The 20,997-nt window shown below is 38.9% G+C and overlaps 1 protein-coding gene across 8 annotated transcripts in view; it reads right to left on the bottom strand.

Annotated features, from left to right (window-relative positions):
* PATJ (PATJ crumbs cell polarity complex component) overlaps positions 1 to 20,997 on the bottom strand; it is a 411,472-nt gene that overhangs the window by 346,256 nt on the left and 44,219 nt on the right. For 6 of the 8 annotated variants that reach the window (XM_066376436.1, XM_066376440.1, XM_066376442.1 and 3 more), the window contains exons 11-14: positions 19,872 to 20,052; positions 16,298 to 16,474; positions 11,686 to 11,762; positions 8,848 to 8,904 (exon numbers count right to left, since the gene is read on the bottom strand). In XM_066376436.1, coding sequence (XP_066232533.1) covers positions 8,848 to 8,904; positions 11,686 to 11,762; positions 16,298 to 16,474; positions 19,872 to 20,052 — 492 coding nt within the window. The remainder of the gene's footprint in view (positions 1 to 8,847; positions 8,905 to 11,685; positions 11,763 to 16,297; positions 16,475 to 19,871; positions 20,053 to 20,997) is intronic. The other 2 variants (XM_066376439.1, XM_066376443.1) reach the window with 1 other exon arrangement.

The raw sequence follows: 20,997 nt of genomic DNA, 5'->3' as shown, positions 1-20,997 counted from the left end.
ACAACTGATGGCCAGCAGCAAGATCACTGGAATGAGCTTAATATTTCTCTCTCACAACACTGTGATTATCTTAATAGTAAACACTTGCCAAGAAAGCCATCCCCAAAAGTGCAAGTCTTCCCCAGATGCGGGAAAACTATTCTTGTGTCATAACTAACAGCTTCCTAGAAGCAGTACAGGTAATGCTCAAGCCACTGTAAATTGCTTTCACCTCCCTTTCTTCCACAAGTCCACTGGCCCACAATATATGAAGATGCCTCTTGAATCATAATCCCTTCAAAAGTGGTGGCTATGGGGTGGAAACTGGAGGGACCATCTAAAGACAGCGAGATCCTTATGAAAACCAATGACAACCATGAAACATAATTTTCTTTCCTTTCTTCCTTTTTATTTTTGTGACAGAGACGGAGGGGGGGATGAATAGGGACAGACAAGCAGGAAGGGAGAGAGATGAGAAGCATCAATTGTTTGGTGTGGCACCTTAGTTGTTCATTGATTGTTTTCTCATATGTGCCTTGACCAGCAAGCTACAGCAGAGTGAGTGACCCCTTGCTCAAGCTAGCGACCTTTGGGCTCAAGCCAGTGACCATAAGGTCATGTCTATCTATGATCCTGCACTCAAGCTGGTGAGCCTGTGCTCAAACCGGTGACCTCAGGGTTTTGAACCTGTATCCTCTGCACCCCAGTCCAACGCTTTATTCACTGTGCCACTGCCTGGTCAAGCACATAATTTTCTTAATCAGAAAGTTAATGGGGCCTGATCAGTGTTGGCACAGTAAATAGAGTGTCGACCTGGGATGATGAGGACCCAGGTTCAAAACCCCAAGATTGCTGGCTTGAGTGCAGAAACCATCCGGGGCTTAGCATAGGATCTTCGTGAGCCCAAAGTTCACTGGCTTGAGCAAGTAGTTACTGGCTCGACTTGAGGCACATATGAGAAGTAATCAACGAACTAAAGCAATGCAACTATGAGTTGATGCTTCTCATCTTTCTCCCTCCCCCCTACCTTGCAAAAAAAGAAAAAGAGAAAAGAAGAAAAAAAGAAAGAAAGCTGATGGGGCAGAGGAAAAACATGCAGCTTTGACCTCAGACCAAGACACTACCTTGCTTAAATCTTTCCACTGGTGTCTTTCCACAGGCTTACCACCATGGATCTCGAGGCCACAGAGCACCTGGTGTCCCTCATCTAATCACTCTTCACTTAGTTTGACCCAGACACTCTGAAACAAACAACTTCCATTCCTCATATATGCTAGCCCTTTCCTGCAGATCACCTGTTTCCCAGATGAGCAGTTCTTATCCTTCAAGCCTGAGCTTTTAAAAAGGCTCTTTCTGGCTCTCTCTCTAAAGCACCCCGCCCTCAGTTAGGCTCTCATCATCCTGTTTGTTCCCTTGCATCATTTCTTACAATCTACAAACATCTTACCAAGTTATTTTTTGTTTATAATCACGCTCCTACCTAAGCCCAGAATCTAAGCTCTGTGGGAACACCTTTTCCATTTTGCTTCCCCCAGGTGGTAGTAGTGAGGCATCGAGTAGGAGGAGCTTAGTAATTATTTTGGAAATGAATGAATGTGCTCTAAGCTGCAACCTGCCTCTACTACTATCTAGCTATAAAGTTTGAGGCAAATTTTAGTATTCTTATCTTTGAAATGGGTTTTGAAAAGCTAGTCTCTTTTATATACTGTAAGGAGAAATGAGAAGTAACTTAATTAACTAAACTTCTAATAAGGGAATAATAATTCATGGCCCTGACCAGTTAGTTCAGTTGGTTAGAGCAGCGGTTCTCAACCTGTATTTCCGATGGCTTTAGGGGACCCCTGTGTTTTGGACGTTCGACCCCCGCCGGGGTCGCGACCCACAGGTTGAGAACCGCTGGGTTAGAGTATTGTCCAAAAATACTAAGGTTGCAGGTTCTATCCCCGGTCAGGGCACATACAGGAAGTGACCAGTGAACACAGCACTAAATGGAGGTCCAAATGAGTGCTCTCCTGCTTCTGTCTCTCTCCCTTCTTCTCTTTTTTTCTCTCTAAAATCAACCAATCAATAATTATTCACCAAAATAAATATCTGTGGACATTTATAATTAAGAAATTGATGTAGCCCTGGCCAGATAGCTCGGTTGGTTAGAGGACTGTCCAGATACGCAGAGTTTGCTGGTTTAATCCCCAGTCAGGGCACATACTGGAACAGAGAGATGTTTCTGTCCCTCTCTCCTCCTCTCTCTCTAAAATCAATACATAAATTTTCAAAAAATAAGAAATTGAGCCCATCAGGCGGTGGTAAAGTGGATAGAGCATCGGATTGGGACACAGAGGACCCAGGTTCAAAACCATGAGGTGGCCAGCTTGAGCACAAGCTCATCCAGCTTGCAAATAAGCTCACCAGCTTAAGTGCAGGGTTGCTGGCTTGAGTGTGGGATCATAGACATGACCCCATGGTCACTGACTTGAGCCCAGAGGTCGCTGGCTTGAAGCTCAAGGTTGCTGGCTTGAGCCCAAGGTCGCTGGTGTGAGCAAGGGGCCACTCACTCTGCTGCAGCCCCACACCTAGGTTCAAGGCACATATGAGAAAGTAATCAGTGAACAACTAAGGTGCCACAACAAAGAATTGATACTTCTCAACTCTCTCCCTTCCTGCCTGTCTGTCTCTATCTGACCCTCTCTCTGTCTCTCTCTCTTCTCTGTCTCTATCACAAAAAAGGGGAAGAAATTGATGTAAAAAAGTAAATATACATGACAGTTTTATGTGGAAAAAGTATATACATATATTACACAAAAGGTTGGGTGTACCAACTATATACATGTGAATCTACATATATAGATAACAACTAAATATGAAAAGAAAATAGTGCAAGTATGGGTGACTATTTCTTCCAAACCAAAAATTAAATTAAAAAAATTTTTCACCACAACAAAATTTCAAATAATAATTAATAATTAAATATTTCATAATAGCATATAAAAATTGCTTTTCAAAAGGAGCCTTTAAAGGGTCAGATTAAAAGTACATGAAACATATAACTATCATTTACTGAGCAATTTTTATGTTTTGGCACTGAGCTTCATTAATTACATTATATATTAAATATATTTATATTTAATTATATACAACATAGCATTATTATTGTTCATATTTTGTAGAAGAAAAACTAAGCTGCTATTTCACCTTCTAAAATGCTTTCCCAAATGTCACCTTCTTCTTCTTTTTTTTAAGATTTTATTTATTGATTTGAGAGAAAGGAGAGAGAGAGAAGGGGAGGTAAGAGTAGGAAGCATCAATTCATAGTTGCTTCTTATATGTCCCTTGACCATGCAAGCCAGGGGTTTCAAACTGGTGACCTCAGCATACTAGGTCAACACTTTATCCACTGTGTCACCACAGGTCAGGTCCAAATGTCACCTTCCCTGGTCAACCTATCTAAAATTGCAAACTCACAGTCTCCTGAATTCTTTATCCATCTTCCCTGCCTTAATAATCTGCATGGCAAATATCACGCATACCATATAACTTATTTATTTTATCTCCCCTCGCTAAAATGTAAGTTCTATAGAGCAGGGATATTTTTCTGCTATGTTCTCTTCTGAAACTCCAGTACCCAACAGAGGACCACTGAGTAGATATTTTTAAATATTTGATAAATGAATGAATGAATGAATGAGCGAATGAACAGCTGAATGTACTGTGAGTTTCTATCAGGTGGCTCTGAAAGTCTGGTTAACTCTAAGCCCTTCCACAACGTTATACTAGAGTTACGGAGTGTAATAAATGCATATATAATATACATTGCATATAAATAATATATATACACACATATATATAAATATCCCATAAAAGTTGATTTGGGAAGATAAAATTCGTGAGACTAGTGGTAAGAAACTAGGGAATAAAGGTGAGAAAGAGTATCTTCTTTTTGGAGAAAGACAATTACATTCTATAAGATGTACACAAAGTATGGTTATTATCCTCTTTCCTTATCATTGAACATGATGATTCAGGGTCTTATAGCTTTGAACATGGGAGGACAGATCACTAAAGCTGAACTACATGATAAACTGAATCTTAGCTGAGAAGCCGTGTTCTCACCCAAGGACATCTCTTGAGTTCTATGCTATATGGGGAGGTAGGCTAAAAAGCTAATCAGAAAACTATTAAGAGAAAAGATAAAATTTCAGAGGCCTAGGCCCTGGCAGGTTGGCTCAGTGGTAGAGCATCGGCCTGGCATGCAGAAGTCCCGGGTTCGATTCCCGGCCAGGGCACATAGGAGAAGCGCCCATTTGCTTCTCCACCCCTCCCCCTCTCCTTCCTCTCTGTCTCTCTCTTCCCCTCCCGCAGCCAGGGCTCCATTGGAGCAAAGATGGCTCGGGCGCTGGGGATGGCTCCTTGGCCTCTGCCCCAGGCGCTAAAGTGGCTCTGGTCGCAGCAGAGCGACGCCCCGGAGGGGCAGAGCATCGCCCCCTGGTGGGCAGAGCATCGCCCCTGGTGGGCGTGCCGGGTGGATCCCGGTCGGGTGCATGCGAGAGTCTGTCTGACTGTCTCTCCCCGTTTCTAGCTTCAGAAAAACACACACACACACACACACACACACACACACACACACACACAATTTCAGAGGCCCAAACTATTAAGGAGCTAGAAATGGAGTTCAGGCTCCAGTAGATAGAGGGGATTGGTAAATACTCCCAGACTAATGTGGAGTACTAGAAGACTACATCTTAGGAGCAAAGGCAAACCAGACATAGTCTGAACCTTACCAAAACTGTAACTCTGCCTTGTCTGGATGACCACCAACACCTCTTTCTCTCTCTCTCCTCTCTCTCTCTCTCTCTCTCTTATTCTCATACATACACATACACATCCTATTTCTTTCTCTCCTCTCTCCTTCTCTCTTTCTCTCTCACTCACACACACACCTATATCTCTTTCTCTCTCTCTCTCTCTCTCTCTCTCTCACACACACACACACACACACACACACACACACACACACACACACTATCTCCTTACTGGACAGAGATAACACCACCTTAAGTGCTTTGTAATTGGCATTCACAATGATGGGCATTCAATCAAATTACAGCATGGTGAGAGATACAAGCAAATAACCATAACAAGAGAAAACATCAAACCACAAAAACACATCTAAAATATCTAAAATTCGTCCATATATTGAATTATTCAAAGCCCTTATAAACTGTGGTTAATATGTTCAAGAAATAGGGGAAAAGATGGCACATACACGTTTTTTTTAATTGAGAATTCCACCAAAAGAATTATAATTTAAAAAGGAACAAAACAGGCCCTAGCCAGCTAGCTCAGTGGTAGAGCATCAGCCTGGCATGTGGAAGTCCTGGGTTCAATTCCCAGCCAGGGCACAGAGAAGAAGTACCCATTTGCTTCTCCACCCTTCCCCCTCTACTTTCTCTCTGTCTCTCTCTTCCCCTCCTGCAGCCAAGGTTCCATTGGAGCAAAGTTGGCCCAAGCACTGAGGACAGCTCCATGGCCTCTGCCTCAGGCACTAGAATGGCTCCAGCTGCAAACATAGTATAGCCCCAGATGGGCAGAGCATTGCCCCCTAGTGGGTATGCCAGGTGGATCCAGGTTGGGCGCTTGTGGGAGTCTGTCTCTCTGTCTCCCCTCTTCTACACCTCAGAAAAATACATACACAAAAAAATAAAAGAGAGAAACAAAAAAAAATTTTAGAATAGAAGAGCATAACTAAAATTAAGGACTCAATAGGTGGATTTTAGCAAATTAGGCATAGGAAATTTAATAAACTGGAAGAGAGTAAAATAAAAAATTTCCAGTATCTAAAAATTTAATATAAAGTATAATTTTAGAAAAAAACATTATTGATTTATATGAATGATAACTAAGAATAACAGACTAGCCTGACCAGGTGGTGGTAAAGTGGATAAAGTGTCAACTGGGACACAGAGGACCCAGGTTTGAAATTCTGAGGATGCAGGCTTGAGTGCAAGCTCACCAACTTGAGCATGGGGTCACTGGCTTAAAGCCCAAGGTTACTGGCTTGAGCCCAAAGTCACACTGGCTTGAGCAAGGAGTCACTCGCTCTGCTGGAGCTCCCCAGTCAAGGTACATATGAGAGCACAATCAATGAACAACTAAAGTGCCACAACAAGGAATTGATGCTTCTCATCTCTCTCCTTTCCTGTCTGTCTGTCCCTATCTGTCCCTCTTTCTGTCTGTCACACACACACAAAAAAAGAATAACAGACTACTATGTGCTTGCAACTATTGTAGGCACATTATATTTAATGCCTACAGAACCCATGAAGCAAATACTAATCTATTACTATCTTCCTTTTATAGACAAGAAAACTGAGACATACAGTTTAGATAATTTTACAAACTAGTGAGTGGATTAAGTCAGAATTTGAACTCAATGTAATCGGTTAACTATATTACAGTAATTAACAACAATTGAAGTTAGATGAAGCATTTACATTTCTTACTGTCATTTTGAAATAAATCCCTCTCAATATATTTAGATGGAGTTAGTGACCACTGTCATCAAATATAAAGATGATTTTGGAAATAATTTAAAATTAACTAGGAGTTGTGTCACGTTGCTTTCATACTGCACATCTAAGGAAAGCTTGGTCAGCTGGCCCACAACAAGGAAGTAACTCAAAGTGCAGGTTATCTCAGAAGGAAATAAATACTCTCCACAGTGTCAGCCTTGAAACCTAAACTTAAAGAATTGTAGCACACTTAATATAAAATTATGGAAGAAAAGTATTCATCACAAGTAAGTACTCAAAGGAAGAAATGGTAGAACTATTTAAAGAAATAAGTTCTTACAAAAACCACATGGGACACAGAAAACTCATTTTGAATACTGCATGTGACAGCATAAAATAAATAAATAATGAAAGAAATAAATCACTAGGGGTAGATGGGATAACGGTAGAATTATTTCAAGCTGCAGAGACTAATTTGTCATAATCCTAAAAAGAATATGTCAACAAATATAAAAAACAAAGCAATGGCCTAAAGACTGGAAACGTTCGCTATACAGCCCAGTCTTCAAGAAAGGAGATGCCCGGAGTGCAGTAACTACAGGACCACTGCTCTAATTTCCCACACATGGAAAGTGACACTCAAAGTGCTGCAGCAAAGGTTTCCACCTCATAAGGCATGAAAATGCCAGAAGGTCACACTGAATTCAGAAAAGGAAGAGGCACTCAGACCTAACTGCAAGCATTTGCTGGATACTGGCATGCTACAAAGAATTAGAGAATGCACTTGAACATCACCTACACAACTTCAACAATGATAATAAAGACATCAAAATTATTAAAGGTTTTGCTAACTTTGGTTTGGTCATCAATTCAAATGGAGGCTACAGCCAAGAAATCAAGAGAAAGCTGAGACTTGAAGGGGCAGTGGAAGAATCAGAAAAGATAACCAAGAGTGAAGATGTGTCATTAGAGACAAAGGCAAAGATCATCCACACCCTCGCATTCCCAATTACTATGTATGGATGTGAAAGTTGGTCAGTGAAGAAGGCTGAGAGAAAAAAGAATTGATTCATTTGAAATATGGTGTAGGAGGAGAGTCCACAGATACTCTGGACAACCAGAAAGACAAACAGTTGGGCCCTAATTAGCCTAAAGCATTGCTGGAGGCAAAAATGACAAAACTGAAGCTGTCCTACTTTGGGCACATCATGAGTAGGCAGGGTTCCTTAGACAAGACAATAATTCTGGAGAAATCTGAAGACAATTGGAAAAGAGGAGGACCAACTATCCAGTGGTCAGCAATCAGCAAACTCATTAGTTAACAGAGCCAAATATCAACAGTACGATTGAAATTTCTTTTGAGAGCCAAATTTTTTAAACTTAAACTATATAGGTAGGTACATTCCTTACTGAGGTAGCGCTCGCATGTGGTATTTTGTGGAAGAGCCACACTCAAGGGGCCAAAGAGCCGTATGTGGCTCACAAGCCACGGTTTGCCGACCACTGAACTATGCAATGGATTGACTCCATATAAGAAACAGTAGACACAGGATACAGGAATTGAGCTGGGCTGCTGAGGACAAGACACTGTGAACACCACTCATTTGTAGAGTCACCAGGAGTTGGGGCTGCCTCCACAGCTTATAACACACACCTATGGCAGCAGAGTTTAAACTGGGTTTAGCTCATATGCCCCATGTGGGATTACAGTATAATTTTTTAAACTGTTCTGACATGAGAACCTTACTTTTTTCATCATTTGTTGAGCAAGCCACCTAGAAGCCTTCTCTAAGTTTCAATTCCCTGGCTGTTGATTATCTAGAACAGGAACTATAAGATTAACTTGTAGTAAGAGGACCCTAAAAACTGGAAAAGTTAACTTTTGGCATTTTGCCATTAAAAATAAAGTTCTTACTATAAATTTTTTTTTAGTTCAAGAAAAAAAACATTGCTTATACTCAGAGGATTTCTGTCCTTAAACATCTGGACCCAGAGGATTTTTTCAAGTCTATTTGTGGTCTTGATTTTAAGGAAAACTTTAAATGGCCTTCTTATAATATCTGAAAATCTTACTCACACTTCACACAATGTTACTCTGTATACTACCTTTAAGGTGAGCAAAGTAGTAAAACCTGAGTTTTTAGCTTCTGGGAAGCGGTACAAGGGGACCTCACGTTCTTCCCAGGCATAACTAACTGTCACCTTTCATAAGTGAGAATTCACCACATTTCCAGAAAATGTCTAAGACAAAATTCTGGTAACTTTAGTTCACAGCACTAATTTACTTTCTTTGACAAGAACTTGGCACAAGTTCTTCCAACAACAAAGAAAAGGTCACCTTTTTTAAAAAAATAATGCTTACCTTCGAATACTTCTGTAACTCAGCATCATCTGCAATCTGTGTGTCCAAAGTAGCAACCTAAATTTACAAGAAAAAATATATCCAATATTTGTAAAAGCATAATTTATTTCTTCCTAGATTTCCTGATTTTAAAAAATCTGTCAAGCCTATGCGTTCCATATGAAAGAATGCATCTGATCAGCACTCTAATCTCTTTTCTATATTTCTGAACTCCGTTAGTATAACGTATAAATATAATGTAAATTTCAGAGAATATTTGCTTTTCTGTTGTTCTCCACAAAAACCTTTTTCTCCTAAGTTATTCAAAAGTTGAAGAAGAAGGTGATGGGAAAATACATATACTATTTTTTAAAATCCATGATCCCACCCTTGCCAGGTACCTCAGTTGTTTAGAGCACTGACCTAATATACCAATGTTGTGAGTTCAATCTCCAATCAGGACAACATACAAGAATAAACCAATGAATGCATAAGTAAGTGAAACAACAAATCAATGGTTTTCTCTCTTTCTCTAAAGCAGCGGTTCTCAACCTGTGGGTCGCGACCCCGGCAGGGGCCGAATGACCAAAACACAGGGGTCGCCTAAAGCCATCGGAAATACATATTTTATTTATTACATATTTTATTTATTGTATAATAAATATGTATTTTCCGATGGCTTTAGGCGACCTCTGTGTTTTGGTCATTCGACCCCCGCCGGGGTCGCGACCCACAGGTTGAGAACCGCTGCTCTAAAGTCAATAATTAAAAAAAAAAATTTTTAATCCATGATCCCTAAAATTTTAATATAATACTCCATTATATTGAATCCATAAAAATGTAATTCTTTTGACAAAACCAAGAGTATGGTCATTTTTATTTTTAAATTCCAGCCTTAACGTGTGCAAGGTCAGTGAAGTCACACAACTGTGGAAAAACTGACACCTCTGACTTTCCACAGCAAGCTCACACCATTTCCCTAGGAGAAACAGCTGGCGAGGACACAAACAGAAAGATCTGGACTGGTGGGAAACTCATGGAATACTTAAAGCTTTTAATCCTGTCCTCAAACTATTGTTCAGAGCTTCAGTGGTGGACATCCAGAGAAATGAATGGCTTACAAGCAAGATACTTTACTGATGATTTGCATCTGTAAATTGTTAATAAAATATGGTACATCTGCAGGGAGGAGATAAGTTAATGATCCAACTAAAGCTTTTAAAAGTACTCCAGATAAGTAGACTCTGAAAGAAAATAAAATGAACAACACTGGAGTACATGTATGCATGCCTTCATTCATCTTGCCTGGCTTCTCCTTTCTGCTCCCAATCCCTCAGAACGAGTTACAACTCTTAATGAATAAGAGCAGCTTTAACTTTCTGACTTCAAATTCCGTCCCCTCTTTCTAGCCCCTCTTTGATAACCTCTCCATGTGATAAATGATATCTGGAGGGGTAGTTTTAAGGATACAATTTTAACAAAAAAGAGCCCATCACAAAACTGGTCATTTATAAATACTGATACACAAAATTATTTTGAATATCAAACCATAAAGGATGATAGAACAGGTCATTTGCAGGGTGATGGCCTAATAAAAAGATGACATTCAAAATCTATGATGTCAAGAAGCCGTAGTTCCTGTGAACTGACATGCAGGTACAAAATTAGCAAGAGAAAGTATGAATTGGCCTGACCAGGCAATGACACAATGGATAGGGAGTTGGCCTGGATGCTGAGGACCTAGGTTCTAAACCCCAAGGTCACTGGCTTGAGCACGGGTTTACCAGCTTGAGCGCGGGGTCATTGGCTTAAGCATGGGATCATAGACATGACCCCATGGTCACTGGCTTGACCTCAAGATCACTGGCTTGAGCCCAAGGTTCCCTGGCTTGAGCAAAGGGTCAATGGCTCAGCTGGAGCCCCCCCCCCCCAGTCAAGGCACGTAAGAGAAGGCAATCAATGACCAACTAAGGTACTGCAACTATGAGTTGATTCTTCTCATCTCTATCCCATTCTATCTCTCTCGCTTTTAAAAAAAAAAGTATGAACTGTTTTGACTCATCTTAATGACACTGGAAAATTTCTGACAATAGATAGTAGCTGTATATTCTGAACCAAGAAGAGAAAAAAAAACTCTAACCAGCCAGCAAGTACTAATGATATACATATGTAAGAAAATGTGAATGACAATAGAAATTTAATAGGATATTTTATTACTAACGCATTTAGTGAACACTGTAGAGGCTTTTCTAAGCACAGCTTTCTGCTTTCATGTGGATTCATATGGGGAAATGTAATCAATCCCTTACTCAATGACTCTAATAACAGGTGAAAGGAAGTCTAATGGACCACTGGCACTATAAACTTATACCTAACCTAAATTACTTCCTGTTCTCCCAAATATATTTGATAATCATTCTTTCATTTTTCTCATAAAACTGTAAGATTCTTTGTGAAACACAGGACTAATATCCACAGCCCTTTCAGTGTACAATAAAACAAACAGATCATAAAAGCAATCATAAAAATGCCAGCAATTTTAAGCAGCTGAGACAGGTTATAAATTTAAAGGCAAGCCCTTCTCTCTCTGAACATTTTTTCGGCCTATTGTTGACTTAAATGGTTTCAACATGAACTGAGGGTCTGCTAATTCTAATTGAAACTTGTGTGCAGTCTTAATTGTTCTTTATAGAGTAAAATGCTAAAATAAAAAATCGATTGATTGAATAGGAAAGAAAGGCAGGAGAAAAAAATAAGAGTCTGGCTACTCTTTGACTCTCCTACTTCTTTAGATGGAAATGCTAAGGGCTTGACACGAGATGAGACATGAGAGGTTTTTATTCAAAGATTTCAACATACCATTACTTCATAATCAGGGCCCAATAGTTTTTCCCATTTGAATTTCAGCTCATTTTCTGAAAAGTCAGGGGCTCTTTCTGGATTAAAAAAAAAAAAAAAAGAATATTAAAGTTACTGTAAACCAAAACACACTTTACTACTTAATTCTTCAATAACAGCAGTTTTAGGAAGTAAAATGGACATAAACAAAATGAAAATGCAATAACTTATGTCTACTAGGTAAAGTAAATCAGAAAATCAGAGGTATCCTTTAATACTAACGTAAAATGTAAAGATTGAGCCCTGGTCAGAGAGCTCATTCTGATACACATAGGTTCAATCTCTGCCTTCAGGGCACATACAGGAACAGATTGATGTTTCTCTCTCTCTCTCTCTCTCTCTCTCTCTCTCATCAATCAATAATAAACAAAAATGTAAAGACCAGTATTACCAATTATGAAGGGGCTTTGTTGTTAAAAAATACTGTCAAGGGAAGAGAAAATGATGTTATAAATAAAATTTGAATTATATATAGTTTATAAGTAATCATCTTGTAGTTTACAAGTAAAATGCATCTTTCTTTGCTTTATAATATGTTAGAACAAACAAGGCTTTAGTTTAAATGTTGATTACTTCAAAGTAGTACCTTCCACTCACCCATAGGAAGTAATAATTTATCAAGCTATCAACTAGGCATATCGACACGACCCATTCAGACTTTTCACTTGAGTGAATATAAAGGCATGTCTGGTTTTAATTCAACCATTGAGTACATGAGATTTAATATAATAGAAATTTTGGTTTTACTTTGGTCTTTGTGGCTTTGTTATTATATCTTTAAGATTTTCCTTCTTGAAAATCCTTATTGCTTTTTTTTTTGCATACGTAAGATTATTTTAAAGAGCTACGACAGATTTTAAGTGCCCTATGAACTTAGCCAGAAGCTCAGAGCACAGTGTATAGTCTGAAAACTGCCCACTAGACAAAAGTCAAAGTACTAAAATTATAATTTCAACTTATATCTATAGTAGCAACAGATAATAAACCGTTTCCTTTAAGTTGAAGAAAAATTCTCAATTTTGTCACAAGAAACAGACAAATCACAGAAAATTAACACAACTGACATAGCCATCTGTCTAAAAATCAGACACAACTTGCAATCTCAACTCTTTCAATCTTCAGCACAAACAGCTTATCTTGGATGCATATGATTCTTAATTATATAATACATAACAATAAATATTTTAACACATAAAACTTAATTACATAATAATTAAGTAAAATAGGCTAACCTCAGACATCAGAGACTAAGACTAATAAACACAAAAGAATTTAAATTACTAGATTTACAAAAGACTATCCCTAGATTACATTTCAGGGATAACTAACCAAAAGATTCTAATAAAACTAGTATCGCCTGACCAGGTGGTGGCACAGTGGATAGAGCATTGGCCTGGGACACTTAGAACCCAGGTTCAAAACCCAAGGTCAACAGCTTGAACAGAGGGTTGCTGGCTTGAGCATAGGAACATAGACATGACCCCATGGTCACTGGCTTAAGCCCAGAGGTCATGGCTTGAGCCAGGGGTCACTGGCTCAGCTGGAACCACCCAGTCAAGGCCTGTATGAGAAGAAATCAATGAACAACTAAAGTGCCACAACTATAAGTTAAGACTTTTCATCTATCTCCCTTCCTGTCTGTCTCTGTGTCTCTCTCTTTCTCCCTCTCACTAAAAATAAATAAAATTTAAAAAATAAAAATAAAAATAAACAAAATATCATCCTTGTGGGCTCTGCACCTCTTTGCCTACTTCTGTAAACAGTTTCACAGAAAATTATGTTAAGATTTCTACCATCCTGCCTGTTTAATTTCTTCAGGTAGTTTCTTATTTGGTCAACTACATTGAACAAAATTTGCAATGTTTTCATTAAAATGTAAGTTTAAAAACATGACATATAAAGATTATATTTCATATACATGTATAAGATAAAGTTGGCATTTCCCCTTCAATTATTTTGACTATATTTTACCTTTCAGACATACAAAGAAAGCACATAGTTGTTTTAAAGTATAGCACAAGCCTGACCAGGCAATAGCGCAGTGGATAGAGCGTTGGACTGGGATGTGGAGGACCCAGGTTTGAGACCCCGAGGTCACCAGCTTGAGCGTGGGCTCATCTGGTATGAGCAAGGCTCACCAGCTTGAACCTAAGGTTGCTGGCTTGAGCAAGGGGTCACTCGGTCTGCTGTAGCCCCCCCCTCCCCAGTCAAGGCACATATGAGAAAGCAATCAATGAACAACTAAGGTGCTGCAATGAAGAATTGATGCTTCTCATCTCTCTCCCTTCCTGTCTGTTCATACCTATCTGTCCCTCTCTCTGCCTCTGTCACAAAAAATAAAATAAACTTTAAAGTATAGCACAAAATATAAGTACCTTGGCCCTGGCCAGTTGGCTCAAGTGGCAGAGCATCAGCCCTGCATGTGGCAGTCCTGGGTTCGATTTCTGGTCAGGGCACCTAGGAGAAGTGACCATCGGTTTCTCTCTCCCACCCCACCCCCCGCTTTCTCTTCCCCTCACTCAGCCATGACTCCAATGGTTTGAACAAGCTGGCCATGGGCACTGAGGATGGCTCCATGGCCTCGTCTCAGATAGTGAAATAGCTCAGTTGTAGAGCAATAGAGCAGCGGCCCCAGATGGGCAGAGCATCATCCTATAAGGCAAGGGTCCCCAAACTTTTTACACAGGGGGCTAGTTCACTGTCCCTCAGACCCTTGGAGGGCCGGACTATAAAAGAACTATGAACAAATCCTATGCACACTGCACATATCTTATTTTAAAGTAAAAAAAACAAAATGGGAACAAATAAAATATTTAAAATAAAGAACAAGTAAATTTAAATCAACAAACTGACCAGTATTTCAATGGGAACTATGCTCCTCTCACTGACCACCAATGAAAGAGGTGCCCCTTCCGTAAGTGCAGCGGGGGCCGGATAAATGGCCTCAGGGGGCCGCATGCGGCCTGCGGGCCATAGTTTGGGGATCCCTGCTATAAGGTGTTTGCCTGGTGGATCCTGGTCAGAGCACATGCAGGAGTCTGTCTCTCTGACTCCCTGCCTCCCTGCCTCCCTGCCTCCCAGCCTCTCACTTAAAAGAATAAATAAATAAGTGCCAGAGGAAAAAGATATTTTCAGCAGCTCAATAAATCCTGGGCTATGCAAAATGATAAATAAATAAATAAATAAATAAATAAATAGTATGATGATCTAAAATTATCATTTCAATGGCAATGAGGGGGAGCAGAATGTACCACCCCAAATTATACCACTCTGGCATGTAGGTTATTTTGAACTGAAGGTAATCATAACCCAGCAGACTCAGAAAGAAGTTTTACTTTTCCCTTAACTGCCTAAAAGAATTTAGATAGGGGGTCTGGCCTAGAACAGTTATTATCACAGATCACTTTTTATCTGGATGGCCTACCTAAATGGTAGGGCAAACTTTTAATCACCAAACATCTGCCCTTATTACAATCCTGTGAATGATCTTTTTCCCCTTTGAAGCCCAGGCCCTTATCCCATTCCTCAGCTCAGAATGGCACATAAACCTCAATTATGCAATTTGCCCTTGAATCTCATATTTTTATGGGACTTCCCCCACATAAGAAATTTTCCCCTGCTAATTTGTGTTGTCAACTTAACTATTAAACCAGTTGAACACCTAGAAGAAGGAACAATTTTTTCACCTCTACAGCAAAAAAGAAAGCTAACTTCACAGCTATTTGAGTATTTTTGATCTTACTCTGGAGTTGAAGTTATACATACCCATGAAGAAAAATGTTCTGAGGTGGATCCAAAAAGAGGAGATAAAATATTGCTAAAGGCATTTCTAACTTCAGAATGTATTTGATTTTCACCTGATAGTTCACTGAAAATCTATCTGGGTTCATCTGACTTTAAACTGCAAGGACAACTACAAAAGGAACAAGGTAAACTTCCAAACCATGGAAAAAATTTTAACCTGAATGAGTGGTGACGCCTTCCTTCAGGCCACTCTTTCCTAAGAGGAGACCATCAAAGTCAAAATTTCTCTGGAATATGCATGGTGTTAAGTATTTCATTCCATTCGGCTGACAAGGTTTTCCTGAGCACCTTTGTGCAGGAGACTGTGTGTCTGTACTCAATCTGCTGCAGAACAGAGTCAAGTATAGCAGCTGAGGTATCAAAGTAAAAGAAAAAAGTTGTATATCAATTTTTTAAAAAGTAAAAGACAAATATATAGTTACCCTGTGATTGGATGAAACATAATAAAAGGATACATTATTAATTTTTATGGTGTAAAGGAAATACTGCTATAGCTATATATCTACTATATTATTAATATATAAGCTAAAGTATGCTGTAATTAAAAATGCTGACAAGAATAAAAAAGTCATCGCATACTAATAAAAATGCATTCAAAATTAATATAATCAAAGATTAAACAATAATATGCTCAGTTCCCAACTCCACAAAGGTTGATTTGTTGATATTAAGAACATCCTATTTGATGTCATCAAAATGTTCTAAAACTCCTCACATTACATTAGCTATAAAGAGAGAAAACGGTTAACAAATGAGAAAGTCAAATTACTTTGTTTTAAATTGAATGCTTTGTGCCTACCCAGTGTTTCTAAGGCTTGTATGTTGTCATTTTTTAGATGATCCATTCTTTCTTCAGTTTCCTCATCTTCACCATCCAAATTAGTTTCCATTTCCACTGCTCCAGTCAGAGAGAGGGCTGGTGTTTCTGGTGGTTCTGCAACAGTTCCTAAAATACGAATTGCACACTTGAATCACTAGCAGCTAAAGACCACAGTTCCGTGAGCGTTTCCCACTCCTGCTCTCCTCTTTCACCACCTCCTTACAAACATCTCAGGTAACTTCCATCTAGGATTCCTTTCTTTAAAATCTCATGTGTGATAACCAATCAATTCCTTAAAAATAAATTGTTGGTAGTATTGAAAAGAATACGGAACTAGGCAGTGTGGGAAAAGAAAAGCAAGGTCAAGTCAAAGACAAAGCAGGAGTAGATGCTTTTCTATACAGTACAGCCTTGAAGAAGACAATGAGCACTAGATCTCTTGCTGTTGTGGTGGGTGGAGAACCAGACCTGCAGAACAAGCTGGTCCCACTGTCCTGGGCTCTCCTAGGTTCTGGTATAACATCATCATGACTATGACAAGCAATCTATGTACGAAGGTAACCTTACGAATTGGAAGGGAATTGGAGAGCATTCCCCTGGTTGCAGAGCTTTCTCCCTTAGTACCATAATAGGATATCCAAAGCTTTCAATCTCAAACATTCAAATCACTATGTATCACTTAAACACACACCAAAAAAAGGTTGAACAAGAGTCGCTGTATGCTATTTTTAAATATTCACATATCACTTATAAAAAGTATTCTTACAAAAAATATTTTACCTGACTCTAAGTAAAGCTTTAGACCTAGGTTCTAGGAAACAGTGGGTAGAGAAACTGTTAAATGGTACCAGAAGGAAACTATAAAATTCACAATGTAGCATTTTTGTGACAAAGGAACTACGTAATCCATTCAAAAATCTATGCCCTGGGGGTAGGAGTGGGGGATTCTTCTAAGAACCAAAGAAACATAACACATTCAATAACTGCAATGCATCCTTAGATCTTAATTTTATGGGGGTTTTTTTTGGAGGGGGGGGTCAAGAAGAGAAGCTACAAAAGACATTTGAGGGCAATTGTGAAGTTTTAAGTATGTGTTAGGTATTTGATATTAGGGAATTACTATTAGCTTTGTTTGGTGTGATAATGACATGTTTATCTAAGAAAATACCCTTCATTTTAAAGCTGTAGACTGATATAGGGCTAAAGCATCATAATGCCTATTACTCATTCCAAAATGGCTCAGGAGAAAGACATAAATAGATGAAGCAAGCAAACATGGCAAAATGACAGATGCTGAATTTAAATGGTGGGTATATGGTATATTTATTTTCGATTTTTCTGTATGTTTGAATTTTTTTATAATAAATGGTTGAAAAAGATAACCAGTTAAAAGTTCCTAGGATCTTCACATGACATTTTAAACTATACATAGGATTATTTAGATTGTCAATCCATTGATACACACTAAACACACAGCCCAATGCTAGCAAAAGAAAAGCCAACCAGAAGTTCCTAGTGTCACCGAGTAGAATTTATAGTACAAAGTAGTACAATGATGTGACTGTATGCTACAAAATGTATACAAATAGGTACACAATTAACTATACAGGCGTGGGCAAAGACAGGTTAAATTACCAGCCATCATTACCTAAAAGATAAGTCCATATGTAAGGATATGAAATAATAACAATAAGAAGAAAAAGGACAAATAATACAAAAAATAATTATTATTCAATCTGTTTTGCATACTCACAACTGTATGCCTACTTTGCCCACTCCTGTATATAAGGTATACAGAAAGTAGGAGCTTAGAGGTTAACAAGGAAGATTTAGTGTGCAACAGGGAGGCATTTTGCAAGAGCTAGAAGCTGGGCAGTTTGTTTCAGTCAAATAGACTTAAATGCTAGGTGGAAGGCATACAAAGATGTGTTACATAGGTCAAGGCGCAAAGGCATAACCACCGCCTACCTCATAGAGTGGCTACACAAAACAAGTGATTAAAACGAAGTGTGATAAATGCTATAATCAAGTGCTCTTCAAAGGGTGCTAGTAAAACACATAGGAAAGACACACAAACCATGGAGGAAGAGGCAGATTTAGAGTCAAAACTTATCCCAGTACAAATTTAAAATGTAGGCATGCCCAGTAAAGAATTGCTAATTCACAGATGACATACTTAGTTTGATATAATGGACTGAAGATAAGGGCTCCATCAGAGCTATTAAAACTATTATATTGGGCCCTGGCTGGTTGGCTCAGTGGTAGAGTCCCAGCTTCAATTCCCAGTCAGGGCACACAGGAGAAGTGACCATCTGCTTCTCCAATCCTCCCCCTCCTCTCTCTCTCTCTTCTCCTCCAGCATGGCTCAATCGCATCTCCCCCAGATGCTAAGGATGGCTCCATGGAAGCTCTGCTTCAGGCACTAAAAAGAGCTCAGTTGCAAGCATGGCCTCAGATGGGCAGAGCATTGTTCCCAGACAGGGGTTGCCGGTGGATACCAGTTGGGGCACATGAGAGAGTCTGTCTCTCTATCTCCCCTCCTCTCACGCAAAAAAGAAAAAAAAACTACTATATTGATATAAATATGTAAACCTTTTATAGTCAATATAGCACTTACACAATCTGTATTATTTAGGCAATGTTAAATTTCATACATACAATGCAGCTGACAGGGCATCTAACTTTCTGTAATAAAATTTCCACTATCACATAAAATTTTAAAAGTTCTAATTTAATACAAATCAATATCAGTTGAAAGCAAAGGCTTCCAGGCTTATATCTTCAGAGGAAGGGGAAAACAACTATATTCATCTTCTGATAAATTCTAATGAAATTATTTCTTACTCTCTAGTTATATAACTTTTATTCATTGTAAATTGAATACATGTGCCCATGGTTGTCAAATGTTGTTAATCTCTACATTTATAAGTTAATAATCAAAAACCAAAATGCCTATAATTATGTTTTTTTCCAATATAAAAATTCACAATTGACATAATCAAAATACCAACAAATATTATTCTACAAATAGAAATGTGCTTGATAGAAACTCATCAGGTTTTATTTTTCTCTTGCTATTATTTCAAAAGGTAAATCAAGAGATATCAGAATCAAATATATCACTGGAAGTAAAATGAAACCTGAAGTTTGCAAAATGTCAAAGCAGTAGACAAATGAGAGCTCCTGAATAAAAAGTGCCAAAGCCTTATTATTCAAATGTAAGTAATATATGAAATTTGGAAGCTTTGGGGGAAAATGATTTCCAGCTCCATTCAGAGGAGCTCTCAGAGCTTCATGTGAGTCAGGATTCATGTTCTAGCATTTGGACAGGCACATTATGATTGGCAAAGGAAGTTCTTCTTCAGTTCTTCAGCACACAAAGGAGCTGACTCATTTCCCCATCACTGAATTAATTACCCAAGATGGACAGTTTTTCCTTCCCACACCTATAGAGCAACTTCCATAAATGAGCTAGTCTCTAAACCCAGAGTATGGTGGGGAGAGGGACAGTGGAATCCATTACCGCTGCCTGAAGACTGTTCAACAAGTGGAGGTTGTTCAACAGGTGAAGGTTGTTCAACAAGAGGAGAAGCTGGTGAGGATGTCTTTCTTCGAACTAGGGTTAGGTGTACCACTTGCCCAGCATTTCGTAAAACTTCAACAACATCCTGGTTGACAAAACCCTGAATATTCACACCATCGACCTAAAACACATTACACAGGTTTCACGACGTTAGCTATTATTTTAAATTTTGGCAAGGCAGGATCAAATTAGGCAATTCATTTTATTCCAAAAATTAACTTGTATTAGACCTAAGAAAAAATTTGAATAAGGATGCAAAATTACGTAGTAGTAAAACATGTTGGACAAACTTCCTAAGACACTAGAAAGCAAATTCAAACTTGTACTCCTAAGTCACACATTCTAACTTACAGCCTATGATATTCAAAATTCAGAAGTGCCATAAAAGAAAGTCAATTGTTATCTATAGTTCTCAAGAATAGAAACTATTATGATCAAAATTGAAGAGGTCATGCAATACTTCATCCCTCTACCATATCACTATGGTATTTTTTCCAGAAGCACACCAATCTCCCTCCATTAGGTCTTATAGTATACTGAAAAAGTATGTGCAAAAAAGGTATTTAGTAATCTAAATCAAGCCTGATTCCCATTTCTGAAGTCCATCAGGAGGAAAAGAATCCTCTCTCAATCTTCTTCAAGCTAGACAAAATATTGCTTTTGCTTTCCCCATAAGTATTTTCTCCATAGCGTTCACTGCTATTGCTGGCCTCCAAACTCTGAAAATCACTAGACAATTCCTAAGTCCAATAATATAAAAGCCAAGAGTTATGAAAGATGCTCCCTAAAATGGACTTGAAAGACAAAGACATGGCCCTGGCCAGTTTGCTCAGTGGATAGAGTGTTGGACTGGCATGCAGATGTCCTGGGTTTGATCCCCAGTCAGGACACACATGAGAATGACCATCTGCTTCTCTTCCCCTCTCTCTCCTCATTCTCTCTCTTTTCCCCTCTTGCAGCCAGTGGCTTGATTGGTTTGAGCATCGACCCGGGTGCTGAGAATAGCTCAGTTGATTCGAGCATCAGCCCCAGACAGGGGTTGCCGAGTGAATCCCAGTCAGGGCGC

The sequence above is a fragment of the Saccopteryx leptura genome, chromosome 3 (genome assembly GCF_036850995.1).
Source record: "Saccopteryx leptura isolate mSacLep1 chromosome 3, mSacLep1_pri_phased_curated, whole genome shotgun sequence".
Taxonomy (NCBI): domain Eukaryota; kingdom Metazoa; phylum Chordata; class Mammalia; order Chiroptera; family Emballonuridae; genus Saccopteryx; species Saccopteryx leptura.
This window is presented reverse-complemented; position numbering and strand designations above follow the sequence as displayed.